Raw genomic sequence first — 17,861 nt, 5'->3', positions numbered from 1 at the left:
TTTTCAATAAAAAGAAAATAGTTAGCTTTAGGAAATCTAAGACTTTTGAAAAAGTTTTTTTTATTTGTAAGTTACAAAATTTTAAGAAAAATATTTAAGCTTTAAGAAATCTGTCAGAAAAGTTTTTAAAAGTTTCTGAAAAAGTATTTTTTTATTTTATTTCTAACACAACTAAAGAAATCGTTTTACTCTTGTTCAACGATTTAAAAACGCAAACATGTTAAAATCGAACCAATCTTTTTCAATTTTCTCTCAAATCCATTTTGCCACACTCCACTCTAACATCTTAAGAAATGCTTCATAGAGAGACAGATAAAGTTGGAATTCCTTTGGTTTCCTCAAAATATTGAATAATCTGTGATTTTTATTTAAAAATTCAAAAAAAAACTACTTTTTCGGTTTAAAATTCAATTTTTTTTTCTAACGTACCCTCCATCTTTCTCATTTTTTTTTATAAACAATATAATAAAACTTTTAAAGATATTTTAGTAACAGGAAATATAAGAATGTCTTAATCGCTGCACTTAAACCAAAGTTGAATGAAGCCTAATCAATTTTTTCTATACACATTTTTCTCCCATTTCTCTCTCACACTGTGTTTCTATGTAAAGCATGAATAGGTATGCAGTTATGTCTACATTAACACATAGCAAGTCTCGCGGACCATTGGATGGTGATTAGATTACATTTAAATATTCATTATTGCAAATTTTAACGGTTATTTCCTCTCAATATCCGCGGAATATCTATTAAAGATAAACTAAAATTAATATTTTTAACTTTTAAAACATTTTATTTGTAAATGTAGAATTATGTACATTGCATCTCCACCTTTTTTTTCAACAACTTCCATTGGCTTAAGAGTTTAGCGTTTAACATAAAACATTTCCTCAAATAATTTATCATTTATTTGAATTTATTGAGATTCATCTTAAACTTCTGGATGAAAGATTCTTAAATAAATACATTTTCTTTCGCATTTCTCAGGGAAATCCTCTAAAGGTAAAAATATATACATATAAACCGTTTTAAGCAAATCAAGTGCAAATGGACATGTGCAGCACTCTCTGGGTAGAAAAGAAAGCTAATAAGAAATGAGAGCAGATTGTAGAACTCATTTTACCATTGCAATGAATGTCAATGTTACCAATTCACGCGTTTAATGTGTGTAATTCAATTTCTGCGTGCTCGTTCTTCTTTAGGGAAAAATCAACGAGACACCATGGAAACGTTATCGTGCCACTAACATTAAAAAAATGTTCCTCATGCGCGTAATGCTGCTTTTATCAGCGAAAGGAGAGCACTTGTGTGTATATTTTTCTAAGAATTCTATTGAGTTTTTTTTTAAATGTTTAAACAATGGTTTTATGCAAACATTTAGCTTTCATTTTCCATTGAAAATTCATATTATTTTATTAGATAAATTTATCATCGGACAGACACATACAAAATGACTTTTCTTTCACTCTCTTTCTTAGTGACTGATTACCTGAAATTTGTGTAGAAAATCACTATATTTATCCACGATTGTATATACAAATAAATGCATTGTTTTATGCGGGGAAGTTATATACATTCATCTACCTACATAATATTTTGCATACATATAGTTTGATGGCCAGTGAAACGAAGAAATGCCACAAAATTGAGTGAAACTGTATCAAATTGCTTGGTAAGATATGCCTGTCTCTCCGGAGCACTATGTAATTTAAATAGTCAATTAGAAATGCCTGATAAATCACCGTTATTTATTGAAATTTTCTAAATTTCGATTGAGTTTTCTTTGCCAATGAATATTCGTGAAGAAAAAAAGCGCGCGCGTAAGGCAATCGTCGTTTATATATACAGAGAAAAAGCTTTTATTTCTGCCAAGAAATCTCGTTCACTTTTGGTGAGAATTATAATAATAAAAAAAAAGAAACATTCAATGTGAGCAAATATTTGAATGATATCTTGGCAAATTAAAATTCTGCACCAACGCCGCCAATTGCGAGAATAAACAGCCAAACAATTTCATTGAACAATAAAAGAGAGAGAAAAAAGTTTTCTTTTTGCCCATATTTCAAAGACGATCCATTAATAAATTCTTCACGTACAATCGTGGTTCATTTTGTATACACATGAAATGGCTATTGTTGAGGGAGCAAAATTTAAAACTTTGGGATTTTCTGAAGGTTTTTCCATCACACCATTCATCGACGTTCATTAACACGCGCAGGGGGGCGCCCCGTTGAATCTCCCAATACGTGTTTGCCAACAATTTTAACAATAAGACATTTCAACACCCTCTTATCAATTTTTCCTCTTCTTCTTCGTTTTTCGTCTTTTAGCGTTAGGAAAACACCAAAACGTTAATATATTCAGCACTACATGAAATTAATTTGAGAGATGCATTTAATTGAATTAAAAGCATAACTTTCACCTTTCATTAGTTTGTCCACAGACTTTTGCGCATCTTGTGCATGTGAGAAAAAAATGGGGAAATGGTGAGAAGAAAAAAAAAACGAAAATAAATGTAAAAAAAACTCAGGTGGACTTTTTTTCTCTCTCCAAACACGCAAAAAACCTAAACCTTTTTGATAATAATAGCTCCAAAGTGATAGTGAAAAGTATTTTTATTGTGTGCAATGTTTTGTAATCATGCACATTCCACATTGATTGGATTTCCATATGAACAGATGAGCGAAAGCTCCCTCATCTTGCTCCATCATCGCACAATAAAGATTTGAATTTTTATTATCTCCCCGAAAAAATCAGCGCGCGTCAATGGCCTTTATAGCCCTACTAATGGGCCTAGTTTTAGGAGAGTCTTCTCCATTTGACATTTTATTGCCATTGCAACGATCAAACTGTCTTATCAACTATTGAATATCTCAACTCTTGCGCGATTGACGCGCAAAACACGCACAAGACAGTAAGAAAAAATCCATATTTTATTGTTTTAATGAATAACCTCATCGCTATTTTATTAATAGGCAGGTGATAAATGTAGGTAATATTTAGATAAAGCGGTAGAGAGAGCAAATATGTACCCAATGTGTGGTTTCGAATTATAAATAACAAATATTATCTACCTCCTTTTAAATGATATTATTCTTCTTATCAGCTTTCTGTGGAAAAGAAATTATTCTTGGATACTAATTAATGAGAAATTATTCGTTTGATTAAAGAGAATTTGTATCTTTGAGAATAAAAAAATTCTTATTGAAGCAACCTTTTTTTCTGGTCAAAAAATGTCCATTTCGACAACGTTTGAATAATTTTTCTCTCAATTTTAATTATTCTCTTGACTCAAAAAGATTCTGTCAAGCTTCTCTCTAGACTTAAAAGAATATTCTAGGACAAGTCAGAACGTATTGAATCATATAAGGATTTAGAAAAATACGGAGAATGTCAAAATATGAAATTTGGATACTATCGATTTCAATTAAAGAATATACTTTCTGTCATCAAACAGTTATTTTCCAGACAAAAAAATCTTGATTCTGAAAAGAATAAATTTTCCTTCTTAAAAATGAATTTTCGAAGAGAAAACCCATTATTCTAAAAATTCCAGGCAAGATACGTTGTAAAATCAAAAAAAAATCAGAAAAGCCTAAATTTTGCACAATTTGATTTTTAAAATTAAAATAAATCTTTTTTTTTTATGATTACTAAAATTGTGATTAAACGCTAGCTTTTTTTTAGACAATGTGTTTTAATATTTTCATATACAATTTTCTCATATAAACCATCAAAGAAATTGAACCAACAACGACACTTTTCTGCTCTTGACAAAAAGAAAACAGATTTTCTATTCATAATTTTTATTCTCATTAAAAATGTATCAAACATCCTCACAAAAGAATATTTTTCCTATAATTAGCCACGACTAATCTGCTTGATCGATTTTAAAATGTTTACCAGATTTGGAAAAGTGATAAATATACCTTTTCAAACTAATTTCTGTTACGGTTATTTCACATATTTTTCAACTCCTAATCGAGAAATTTCATTTTAGCTGTGATTCTTTCGAAGAAAAGAATAGCACAGCTTCTGTGTCCACTCTAAAACTCAAGGTCGTCGGATCGGGCTCAAACTTGGTATGAGCACGAATTAAGGTCCCCACATTTCAAAAAACGTATGCGCCGAAAAACTTTTCCGGCCGTCCGGCCGTCCGTCCGTCCGTCCGGCCGTCCGGCCGTCCGTCCGGCCGTAGTTTGAAGCTCAATTACAAGAGAACGGTAATAGATAGAGACTTGCGGTCAACGGCAAAGTTCAATTATCGACTGGAAGTCGTCCAACTATGATATCAAATTCACCCCCCCTCCCCTGCATCCGCCATTTTTAATTTTTTTCAATTTTGTTTTGCTATATCTCAGCCCCTATTATAGGTAGAGGTCTGAAATTTTAATATGTTGTAGGGGCCTTTAAGACCTTTTCAACAATAACCCATTTCCAAAAATCGGACAAGCGGTTTAGCAAATATAGACTTTTATCGAAAGTCGGGCATAACTCCTAAACCGGTTGACCGATTTTAACCAAACCGGTTTTGAATGAAAGATCTCAAAAAGGTCTACAATTATCTATACATAGAAACTTTCAAAAGTTACCGCTAGAGGGCCTACAATCAAAAACAAAATTTTCGATGAGTTTTCGACCAGTTTTCGATTAATATCTCAAAAACTGGACGATAGATTTCGATTAAATTTTAGTATGTTATAGGTGATAGGCACACCTTTTAACCAAAAAAAAATAAAAAAAATTTATGTCGTGGTTTCAGAGATATAGACCAAAACAGGTTTCCATATGTACCGATTGTTGTAATATTGCCTTATATTGGCTTAACGGTACTTGATAAAGACTTTTCGATTGAAGTTTCATCAGGTATAGTGGGCATGACCTATCAGATTTTACTAATTTCAAAATTCAAAATGGCCGCCTTCTGCCATTTTGTTACATCAACAATTACTTTCATCTGTTCACATATATTTTAAACAAATTAATTGGCGCCCCGCGAAGCGGGGCGCCTTTTTTATACATAAAAAATATAAAAATATAAAAATATATAAACCTATAAATATACATATATAAGTACAATGATGGTCCAGCAGAGTAAAGGGAATGTACTGGTAAGTTTCACTTACGGGCTGTGATTCTTCCTTCAGATGACAGTCCAAGTGTGGTGAAAATTGAGGTGGATAAATTTTTAGGAATGGCTTTCTCACGCATCGAATCACAGCCAACGCGTGTAAATTCTGGGGAAAGGCTTACTCATGCGCGTTGGCTGTGATTCGTTGCGTGAGAAAGCCATTCCTAAAAATTTATCCACCTCAATTTTCACCACACTTGGACTGTCATCTGAAGGAAGAATCACAGCCCGTAAGTGAAACTTACCAGTACATTCCCTTTACTCTGCTGGACCATCATTGTACTTATATATGTATTTTTTTATTTTATAATGTATTTTTTATTAAAGTTTTTCAGAGAGACTTCTTACTCAATTTTCTCTTTGGAAAATAAAGAGAGAAAACTTTTCTTTATGCTCTATAGTTCATTTTCATTCTCTTAAGAATTGTAAAAACGAAGATTACCCACTTTATAATTTTTCTTTACAATATGAAATGTTTTTTCATACTCTTTCTAATTCTCTGCATGACTTTACTTAGGGGAAACTAGGGTAATTCGGTGAATTTTTCCTGAGTTCCATGGAAATATTTGAGATTTCCCATGAGAAATATCTTATAGGAAATTTTCCGGGCTACAACTTTGTCTCAGACGATTTTTCTCTATCTCAATGGGAAAATGCTTTTTCAGGCCATTTTCCAAACCCTTCCAAATTTGCCTGTTCGAAAAATTCTGGGGTAAAACGGTTAATTGCGTTTTTTGTTCGCTAATCTTAATTTAATGAAATTATTTTAGCAAGGCACTATAATATCTATTGAGAATGAGAGATTTGTATACCAATTAAAACTTTTTTTTAATAAAAAAAAACACAAAAAATTAAAAAAAAACGTTAAATTTAAGAAATTGCCTTTTTTATTTTTTTAGTTTACGAGGTAAATTGTCGCTTCGCTCCAATTTACCTCGCCCCGCTTCGCGGGGATTTGTTGCGCTTCGCGCAAATTTTATATAGAGAAAATAATTGAGATGAAAAAAGTCCAATAGAAAATGTATTCGTTGGTAACAATCGCCTGGTATCAGTAGTCTCTGTACCAAATTTCATCACGATCGGACCAACGGTGTAGAAATGCATAGCTGAACAGACACCATATTTTAGAGAGACCTTTCTTTATTATATAGATGGGCCACGCAAAAACCTCCAACAGATATTTCAAAGGGAAAAAGTGAATTTCACACAACATTTTTGGCGCAAAATTCAAAAAGTAGTCAAAATAGCATGAATTTTATATGGGGGCTATATGAAGGGGGGCTCTGGGGGGAAAATGAGTGCCGTTGGTAAAAACCGCCTGGTATCAGTAGTCTCTGTACCAAATTTCATCACGATCGGACCAACGGTGTAGAAATGCATAGCTGAACAGACACCATATTTTAGAGAGACCTTTCTTTATTATATAGATGGGCCACAGAAAAACCTCCAACAGATATTTCAAAGGGAAAAAGTGAATTTCACACAACATTTATGGCGCCAATTTCAAAAAGTAGCCAAAAAAACATGAATTTTATATGGGGGCTATATGAAGGGGGGCTCTGGGGGGAAAATGAGTGCCGTTGGTAAAAACCGCCTGGTATCAGTAGTCTCTGTACCAAATTTCATCACGATCGGACCAACGGTGTAGAAATGCATAGCTGAACAGACACCATATTTTAGAGAGACCTTTCTTTATTATATAGATAAAAATTGGTAATAGTAAGTGATTAAACATCCCAAATTGTATATAATAGTTATACTAATTAAGGGAAATTATTTTTTCAAAAATTTAAAAAGTTATTTTAAAAAAAACACCAAATTCACCATTTTGCCCCAAGCGGTACTTTTTACTATCAGTGTTTTACGGGAAAACTCGGAAAATTTTTTCGGAAAATTCAGATTAGATTCGTGTTTAGCAATAGTTACTCTGTCTAAAAATGCATTTGGATAAAAAATATTGCAGAGAATTTCGCCAAAACTGAATTTGTAGTTGAGTGGTGAGAGTAACTTTGAGGTTCGAAAAATTTGTTTTTCAAATGAAAGCCAAAATATTGGATCAATTATTATGAAACTTTCTAGGTTTAGGCAGGGGTATAAAGTACAACTACTGACAAAATTAGACAGATTAGCTCTCACTGCTTCTTGAGTTATTATTTTTTCATTTTTTTAGAATTCACCATTTCACCCCACCCTACCCCAAAATTAAATCAATTTGAGGAAAAAAGTCCGCGATAATAATAATTCTTATCAATTCTTTACCTTATATTAATTTCTTATTGTTTTTCCCGTTTTTCCCCTGTTTTATTTTATTTTATTTCTCGTGGAATGTTAATTTTAGTTTTCTTATCAATTTATTTAATATTTCTCTATCATTCCACTTTGCAATTCAACAACAGGTACATATAATGATTGGATTATTACCTGTTCAACGGGGTATTGGCGCAAATCAATTTTCTTTCCAATATGTGTAGTAGAGAAGAGACAAAATGTGTGCAAAATTGATGAACATTTCCAATATGTGGATTTTGCATTAAAAGAAGTCTAAAATAATGAAAGTTTTCTTCAATAATTCACTTTCTCTCTTTTTTGAAATTTCAGGTCGTCTACTGGTGGAAATGTGATTTTGTCAATTGCAGTCACGGCAATTGGACACTGGCAGCATTGTGATGGTGGAAAAGATGGGATCATCAACGAAGGAAGTCCCCTGGTCAGGTGCTCCGCCAAAGAGTGGTAGACGGTGGACTGAGAGTGAGCCCCTATTGCCATTTTTGCAGCGAATCAACCTCTTTGGGCATTTTAGCATTGGCTCACGCAGGAGTTCCATTTACCCGGTGGACGTTGTTGAGAAGAGGAATAAGAGTGTGGGCTCGCTGGTGAAGGGAACAGGTGAGAATAGGAGTGTTCAGAGTCTCCGACAATTTTGGAATAGTCAAATTTTGTCACGGAGGCTCCACAGTGACGAAGATCTTCGGCAGGCGGGTGAGCTGTGCAAGAGCTCAACGTACCGTCCTGTGGATAATTTCAATAAGTACAAGACAGCTTCATCGGTGCAGCCGCAGAAGCGTCAAACAACTGATTCGGCATTCCTGGCTAGGCCATCAATTGCCTTCGCCACGGAGTGCAGGGAACGCACGTCGTGTGGGAAGTTCATGCAGAGTCCGGGAGCTGGGGCGAAAATCCATTGGGCACGTCGGGAGGATATCTTCGAGGCGAGGCGCGTTAATGTAATCACACCAAAGGCATCCAATACCACCACAGTCATGATTGGTGGATGCGAAATGGGTAGCAGTGCAGCTGAGAGTTGTGAGAGCGATTGTGGGAAGACTTTCGCGAATGTGGACGGCGATAAGGGCAACAATGCCGCCGTGGATGATAAGAAAGATAAGACGGAGTGTCGCAGCAATAACAGCCTTAGTGGATCCAGTGCGTCGCTAGCGACTACAGTTGAATCAAGTCCACGACGGGGGGCATGTCGGAAGGTCAGCTTCAAGACACACAGCGGGCAGAGTCCGCACATACGGAAGATGGCCAATGGGACGAGTAAAGTGGCCGCCCTTACGCACAGATTCAATCAGCTCATACAGCAAGATACGGGGATTTTGGAGGAAGTTAAGAAGAAGGGTGTTGTTGTGCATCGTGTTGCGGGGCATGTGTACAAAATAAGGGAGGAATCCCTCCTCCCGCGCAAGGGGAGTCTCAGGCAGCAAGGGGAGGCAACGAGTGAGGAGCGGAGCCCGAGGAAGGTGGCAACACGACGGAAATCAAGTGTCTCCCGGAAGGGTAGTACATCCGGTGGACGTGGCGGTGGTCGTATTGAGGCAACACCAAGTGGTAGTGTGAGGGCTACGATAAAATTCTTCGAGACGCCATCGACGCAAGTGCAATTGGATGATGTGAAGAAGAGTGCCAAACCGAAGGTGCCGGATAAAAGTGAGCAGGTACTTTTGAGGACACGCGAGATACAGCGGAAGCGCCTGAAGCTTTCGCTGCCGGGCAATGTGAGTGATGTGATTGAGGGGGTAAAGGACACGTGTGCAGTGGTGCGAAAAATTGATGCACTCGCGGAGATTGAAGAGGTGTCTGAGGAGAAATCTGTCGCGAATAGTGTGGAAGACACACAAAATTTATCGGTGGGAGACAGTAAAAGTGAAAATGCCCATAAAAGTGCTGCTGATGTACCTGAAATGTTGGTGGATGCGACGACGTGCATTGCACCACCTGTTGAATGTCCCACAGAGACACCTGTGGCTGCCACATTGCCGAAGAGTAAGGAGAAATCGGTGTATGGGCGCATCTATGAGAAGATCAAGTTCAAATCGTCTTTTCTCTATGCCAAGAAGCACCGTGATGTACTGTCAACGAGTCACGGGAATTTAATACTAAATACCAACTTGAAGAATCCTGACCAAAAAATCGTCGATGCTCTTTGTAGTGTCAATGAGAAGATTGAGCATTTGTCCAAGAGTACAATTGATTTGCCAACATTCACCCAACCAGTGGAGGACACCTCGACGGATTTGCCGGAAATAAAGCCAAATGAATCATTTCTCTTTCGTACAGCATCCAAAAATAGTTTTGGGGACTTTGCAGGGGAGCCCCTGGGCGATGGGGAGTCCGTTGAGGCGATAAATCATCCCGTGATCAATCGAACACAATCAATGGATGAGTCAATTTTTCCCCAAGACATACCAAATCATTCCACACCGTATGAGGAGCGTCACTACCGAGATATCATTGAGGAGACAGATGAGCTTGTGCGGAAGTTGAGTAAAAGCTACGAGGAGTGTGATAAAACGGAGGATGACTATGAGATTATAAATCCACCCCCTGAACATCCAAAGGAGGCACTCTATCAGACCCTGGCTGAGGTTCGCTCAGGCAGTGGGAGTGTCAATAGTTACGAATCATTCGACAACTACGAGGCCATTGATGAGCTACGTAAGGAGGTGCAAGCCATGGATGCGGGCTATGAGGTGTGCAAACCCCCTGAGCCGCCACCACCACGAAAACCCGATGAGAGCATTAAAATTTCCCCCAAAGAACCACCTGTTCCCATGCGCAATGCCTTCCACGGGACAATGGAGAATATCTATGATACCATCAGGAATGGCGACAGCACCCCGTCAACCCTCAATGGGGGCTACGAGAGACTTGCGGGCGCATCAAATTGCTACGAAAGCATCAACAGGCACGACTTTTTGCGCCTCAATCATCTACATTTGCTGCGGCATGCGGATTCCGTGTCAACACTGTCTTCGGATCATAAGACCAACAGCTTGTACGGCACCTCCCTCAATGGGAACGCACTGCGACAGCCACCCAGTGAGGGCAGTAGCGAGAATAGCGATGAGTGGATTGATATTTCAGACACTGAGGAGGTCACCAAGCACAACTTCATCGTGTGAGTATTACCTCCTGATTGATTTACCTTCCATTGAGAATTCTTCGCACAGACTCATTTTGAATTCAGTAAATTACATACAATATGTATACGACAAATACCAAAGATTATAAAATAAAACGATCTCGCTGTGCGTGGAAAATGTCAATGGAATATTGAACGACGAAGGAGAGAGAATAACTAGGTCGAAGACTCTACCATTTTATCATAGAAATTTATGTTTTTCAATTAAGAAGTTAAAAGCTCTGTCCTGAAAAAATAAATAGTTGAGACATTAAATTAAAAGAGGATCGATCGAGAGTTTGTGCTTAAAGAAAGGCCTATTTAGGAGAATTTAAAAAGAATTTTTTGGTAAGGAAAAGCTTATAGAAATGTCTGTTAATAAAGCTATAACAAAGCTAAAGAGGTTAATTGCATCAATAGTTTTAAATAAAATCGATATGAAATCTTTTCTTAATCTCCGTAAATAACGAAAGAGTATAAAGGATTGAGGGATGATCGAATGGAAATCAAATGATCATTTTCTTTCATGATTTTTTTAAAGAAACATTTGAAAAAAACAATTTTTTTTTCAAGAAAAAGATCGTTGATTTTCATAGATATATTGGAGAAAGTCCTTAACTTTGGAACAGCCCAATAATTCTTGCTCAATCCCTGATAAAATTAACTTTTACACCCCTTTATGGAAGCTTTTATGGAGACGAATATTTACGGACATCATACATTTTATTCAATAGAATTTGTTAAAATTAAGAATAGATTATTTTCTCAATTTTGTTTAAAAATAAGAGATTTTTCTTTTGATTTTTTTTTGTATTTCGATTACACAGAAGACTTCTTAAAGAAATTCTTAAAGTTTCTTAAGTCAAACTTTATATCTTTCACCCTTAATTTCTTTTTTGATGAGGTTTTAATTGACCTAAGATTTTTTAAAAATCATAAAATAGGCTTGAAAAAATTTTATCTAGCCTAAAAAAGACTTATCCTACCCTAAAAAAGCTAAGGCCTAATTTAAAAAAAACTTAGTTTGCCTTTGGAACTTAAACCTAGTTTTAATAATCTTATGTCTAGCCTGAAAACATAGATCTATTTTAGAAAAAAGCTCTCTTAGTTAATTAAAAAAAATTAAAACAAGAGAATTTTTCACGAACTCAACATAACTTCATTAGATCGACATTACAAAAATCCGTTAATAAATTATTTTTCACAATCTTTTGCGGATTTTCATCCTAAAAAATTATAAATATATATGTATATTTTTTAATTAAATCTAACCTATTATTTTAGATAGATTTTCATTTTTTTTAAATTTAAAAATGTTTTTTAAAACAAATTTAATTTAAAATTTAAAGAGTAAAAATAATTTATTTCTTTTCCCTTTTTAGGATCCGCGAACGTACAAAATGTCACCGAAGTCCTGACTGGAGTCGAAAGGTTCGGGATCATCGGACACAGCAACAAGAAGATAACTACGATGGTGAGTATTGAATTATTATTTTTTCCTTCCTTCCCTTTGCGTGATTCACAAAAGAACATCGTTCGACAACTGAAACATGCGAAATTGGCGTAATCTCCATGCATGGTGGAGAAGATTACAAACAAAATCACGATGCAAAGTAAATTGCACCTTCTTCATCTTCTGCAGGAGGTTGATTCTGCTGCTGCTGCAGACAGATTCTCTCCCTTAAGCATCGCAGCTTCTCCCCCCATATATTATATGTTTCGCTCAAAAATGACTCACTGGTACACCATGCAATTTAGCCATTCTCCTCCCTTCGTTTTTTTTTTCTTTTTGCTTTGCTCCTGCGATGCATTCAATTGCAATGACGAGATCAATGACCATTTGGGAATGCGGAGAATGTGCATCTGCCAATCTTTCATCTCTTGTGCAGTGTTGAGTTGAATAAATCATTGGGTGTTTGTCCTCTTTTGTGTGCAATATTCTTACCATATTGTAGAAGAATCTCTTCTGTATGCGGCTATGTTCTCACATGATTAACTTTATTTTATTTATCACACGTCTTGAACTAAATTTCACGTACATAATAAATAGCTATAAAGGAGAAAATGGGAACACCCGTGAGTAGCTCCATAGAAATATCAACCATTTCCACCCACAGAACTTTTACGTGCAAAATGTTGTTATTTCCTTTTGCGCAAAATCTTGTTGCTCTAATTTACTGCTGGCGTTGGAAGAAGTTCTGCAGCTGCCACTGTCTTCTTGTTTTCTTAACACCACACTGCAAGCAAAAATAATAAATTCTTCTCCTCGACCATGGAAGATTTCTGTTGTTTAGTTGGCTACTCGAGGTTTGTTTTGCAGAAAGTTTAGCTCAAAGCTTCTGCTTGGTGAAAAAAAACAAACAAACAATATAAATTGCATATTGATTAACTTTTCTTTAAAAGCTTTTCTTTATTTTGAGAAAACATAAAATACGAAAGAGTTATGACGCAATAAAATTAAATGATTCTGCTGTGAGATGGAAGAATTTAGGGGTGAAGTGGGTGAGAAAATTTCGAATTGAAATAGAATCAAAACTCAAAAGCTATGTTTTGAAAATTTTTCAGACAATTAAGGGTTGAAGAGGAGTATATTTAGCACCTCAAAACTCTTATTTTATGATTCATGCAAATTTCTATTTATGTTTAAATTCGTGTTTTAGACCTTCCAAATTTAATTTTCATAATTTTCGCCTAACTGGCTTTACTGGTTGATTCATTTCCAGTTAATGTCTCATCAAAGAGTTACTTTTTAATGCTTTGTACAGACTGAAAACTTAAAGATTCTTGCAAAGGTTTTTCCCACACAATCAATAACAAAAAACTTTGATTTTTCCACTGAAAATCTTTTTTTATAGACGTAGGGAAAGAACTGAAATGAATGCCAAAATGTTATGTTCTTTGAGACAAATGTTTATAGAACAAAAATAAATTATTAAAAACCTGATATAGAACTTTTTTAACAAGCCTGAATTAGTGGAGAATTTCACATCGATCTGGCTCAAGTTCAATAAATTTTTTAATTAAAAATTAAATCATGAAACTAATTCAAAAATTCTTGAGAATGAAATTTGATTTTTATCATTTTAAGGTCCCAAAAACATTTTAAATTCAGACTCAAAAAATATTTTTAAGCTCTGTTTAAAAATCAGACCTTAACGGCCATTACGTTCTTCCCGGAACTGAAATAATATATCAAAGTCAGACTGAAATTGTCTCTAAGCACAATGATACAAAATCCAATTTTCTTTTCTGAATAAATCTTCAAAACATTAAATTAAACTACTAAATAGCAATTAAATGTTCTTACGATGCTCTTTAGTTTTTTTTGCTAAAGTAGGTAATGATGGTAGTTTGAACGGGGTGTCAGCTGAGCTGAGAATTTGTTACGAGTTTAAAAAAGAATTGAGATTAGAGTCACGACGACGTGCATTCCTCCCAGCACTCTCTCTACTTCCCCGGACTTCTGGGGGTACCTATGAATATGACAGAGAAGTATGCAAAGAAAATACTGCATTTATGTACATTTTATGTATGAAATCCGAGACTTTCAAGACTTCTAAATCCACATGGTAGCGAAGAAGAAAAACTGGTGATTACACAAAAGAAACCACCGTTTCCTCGTTTTTTTTTTCTTAATATATATTTAATTTTCTTCTTTTTTTTCATACACATCTCTTGAACCTTCTCACCCATGATACTTTGTCCGCAAAGACTCCGTGAGCTGTGTACAATGAATTCTGCATAAATATTTCTTTTCATAAAACATGGCAATTGATGTTTAAATTCAATTAGTAATTTTATTATGCAGCAATTTACAAAAGTTGTAGAAAATTTATATCAACAGCTCGCATAGCAAAAATAGTTCAAAGACCCACGATGTTCGTGATGTCTCCCATATTAATCCCGCAGTAGAGAGATGATTCTTCTCATTCCTTCCTCTTTACTCGTGTATGTAGGTGTTGGCTCTCTGAGCACCATGTTTTGATATGCAAGCCAACCAGCCAATTATATATAGGTTAATACATAATGGAATATTTTCTACTATACCGTATCGAAGAAAAAAATTACAAAGTAAATATAAAAGTTGAATAAACTGCCATAAAAAAAAATCTCTAATCAATTTTCGAGTCCAAAAATTTTACACTCACCGCGTTAATTAGTTGTGTTTATTCAGCGGCTTATGCGGCTTATGCTCGTTGCTGTGCGGTAGTATTTTCACACGTTAAGTCTTCATTTTGTCTACATTGAGGCGATCGTGGAGAAAACCTTCAAAAGCTCATCGCATGCAATCGCCGAGGCATGATCAAAGTGATTTAATATTTGTTCACAAAAGTAAATAGAAAAAGAAATTTTTCCTACTTTTCTCTTTGACCAAATAGGAGTATGTTGTGCAAAATAATCACTCTTATTTCACAAATTTTTTCTTCTTCTATTTGTTCAAAAAAAGAAAAAAAAAACAAACGAGAATGTTTTTCTGTATCTCCAAAAATTACATGTCTTGTAAAAGAGTCTTAATCTCAATAATTGCATCCATTTAGTAAGTTGATTTGCGTGAAATCCCATAATTTGAAATTTAAACATGACTTCCGAAAAAATTGTTAGTTTAATTCAATCTCGGTAGCTTTCAAATTTATTTTTTTGGTGGAATTCAAATAACATTTAAATTTCACTTTAGCTCCCAACAAATCACATTCAATTTGCAAAGATTGATTTCAGTGATTATTTGATATTTGAATTTATTTATTTTTTTGGGTGATTTATGTGAAGCGAAAGGAAGAAAAGCGTGAGATTTGGTCTGTAAAGTCACTCAGAGTTTGATTTTTTTGAGTATCGTTCACCTCTTTCTTTAGGTCTTTTAATTTAAGTAAAGGGTCAATTTTAGAGACTCTTTTCTTAAATGATTTTGAATGTATTTTTTGGTGAGAAAATTGTCTGTCTTTCAACTGCTTTAAAGATTTTTCTTTTCAATTTCTTTGAATCGTATTAAAATAATAAAAGATTCTCAATGAAAATTTAAAAATTTCCAATGAAAATTTTCTCTACTTACTCCTTGATAAAGAGATAGAATAAAGCTCTCAAAACTTCAGAAAGAAAAAACTTTCTCTGGTTAATTTCATGACTGAATAACCATCCAATCTTAATTCTTTCTTTAAGGAAAGTACAAAATTTAAAGGAGTTTATTCATCGGTATATGAAAAACTTCCTCATTCGTAAAACAATTAAAATACTTTCATCTTGTAGAGAATCCAAAAAGGATAAGAAATCACCAAAGAAACTCCCAGCAAGAATGTTTCGAAGCATTTTAGGGAAAAATTTAAATGTAGACGTTTTTTTTTTTGGCAATCTTTGTATGATTTTTTTATGTGACCCCTGTGGAAAAAATTGAGAGATTCTTTCTTGATTTCTTATTATCTTTTCTAGATTCTCTAACAGACGTATAAACCATGTCTTGATTGTTTAAGAATAAAGAAGTTTTTTATATATTGACGAATAAACATCTTTAACCCTCGCATTTCCATGAGGGGTAGGTCACTGACCTCAGAGCCCTATTTCGAGTTATTACGCCCTAATTCTCACAGATTTTAAACCCATCTTCTGGGAGTAAGTTCCTTGGTTATCTGAGAAGATTGTGTCAAAATTTCAGGTCGATCCGACCACTAGAAAAAAAGTTATTAATAAAAATGGAAGAAGCGGGAATTCAAAAATTGATGTAACGGTCAATTTATTCCATTTCATTCTAACCTAAAAAAAATCATTGAAAAAATCCATTTAAAAATTATTTTTGTGTTCTAAAATATCCAAAGACTTCTTAGGGAGTACCAAATGAGTCTATTAATGCACATTTGACCGCAAAAATTTGCTTATTTTGCGAAAAATTCTATGAGGTCGGTCACCGTGAGTATTTTGGTCATGGCGTACGAACGATTAATGTAGAAAAAAAGTCTCTGAATCCAAAGAAAATAATGAGAAATCGTCATTTCCCCTTAAGAAAATCTTGAAAGTAAAAGAAAAAACAAACAAACAAGCTCTCGTGAGAAGTATAAAAAACTGCTTAAAATGGTTTGTTATTTTTAACTTTAAAAGAAGAACATCCTTCTCAATGCGAATAATTTTAATGATTGTGAATTTTTTTTCTTTTGTATTTTTCGTGTTTGTTTGTTTAGTTATTCTTTACAAGAAAAAGAAAAAAGTTTACAATCCCTGACCATTCTCGCGCATTCTGCCGGAGTGGCGTAAATGTGTTGTGTGTGGTTTTGTTCGTTGTACATACATTTACCTACCTCCATATATATAAAACAACACTCTGAAATATCACAATGAATGCATGATATGCTACACAATGGTATAATTGTTGAGCAACCAACTGGTTGAACACTCCATGGCTTGGCCACAGCGTAAACCCCCCGTGTTTGAGTTTTTAGTTTGTAGTCGAAAGTCGCGGCCCGCGGTAGGATTTTTTCTTTAACATTTCATTCAGGCAAAATTTTTGAAATAAAATAAAATGATAAAATTGAGTATTTGAGTGTTTTTTCTTAAATTATTTCAATGATAAATCTCGTGATTGTGCATTGAAATGTGCATTTGTTTGATATAAAATAAAATATTGTGTCTAGCAGAGCTTTAAAAGCTCCATAGCCCCAAAGAGAAAAAAAACGTCTAAAATAAATTTCTTTGAGAGAAAATTTGATTTTATTGGTGAAATTTAAATAAAAGTGAATGTCTTTTTTTTTGTTATCCCATTTCACCTGAATAATTTTCTTTATGGTCAGTTTTTCATTTTTTTTTACGAAAAAAAGCGCATTCCGTGGCTTTTTCCTCGGCTTCTGACCACATACATACACCCGGGCTAAATAGAGTTTGTTAAAACAATTGCGAAATATGAAAATCATTGAGCGAAAAATACCTCCAAGTCTTACATAAATTGAACATAAAAAAAATGCGAATTAAACTGCAATGCAAAAAAAAACATAACAAAGAGCATCTGTGGTAGATGATCAAACTGAAAATAAAGTGAAAAAGACGGAAAATTCAATGTGGAAACTATATAAGAGTTGGATGAATTTTAATTAGTTATTCCTATATATTAGCTTCATGGTATGTGAATGATCATTGAGACCACACACAATTAGTCTGTGCAGCGGGTTTGTCCAGGCGGTGGAATAATGAAAGTGTAAACTCCTACATTTGTTCACAATATGTAACAAATATTAATATTAATTTACATTGCAAATTAGCCCATTCAGTCATGCATGAAGTGTACGAAAATATCTTTATGCAAAAAAGGCGAAAAACCTTTAAGAATAACTTCAAATAAAATTGAAAGAA

The 17,861-nt window shown here is 34.5% G+C and overlaps 1 protein-coding gene across 4 annotated transcripts in view; it reads left to right on the top strand.

Annotated features, from left to right (window-relative positions):
* Positions 1-17,861, top strand: part of LOC129791767 (uncharacterized) — a 49,277-nt gene that overhangs the window by 16,852 nt on the left and 14,564 nt on the right. For all 4 annotated transcript variants that reach the window (XM_055830154.1, XM_055830152.1, XM_055830153.1 and 1 more), the window contains 2 exons: positions 7,730-10,532; positions 11,918-12,009. In XM_055830154.1, coding sequence (XP_055686129.1) covers positions 7,798-10,532; positions 11,918-12,009 — 2,827 coding nt within the window. In that variant the 5' untranslated portion in view covers positions 7,730-7,797. The remainder of the gene's footprint in view (positions 1-7,729; positions 10,533-11,917; positions 12,010-17,861) is intronic.

The sequence above is a fragment of the Lutzomyia longipalpis genome, chromosome 3, assembly GCF_024334085.1.
Source record: "Lutzomyia longipalpis isolate SR_M1_2022 chromosome 3, ASM2433408v1".
NCBI lineage: Eukaryota > Metazoa > Arthropoda > Insecta > Diptera > Psychodidae > Lutzomyia > Lutzomyia longipalpis.
The sequence above is the reverse complement of the archived record's forward strand: the minus strand, read 5'-3'. Positions and strand labels throughout refer to the sequence as shown.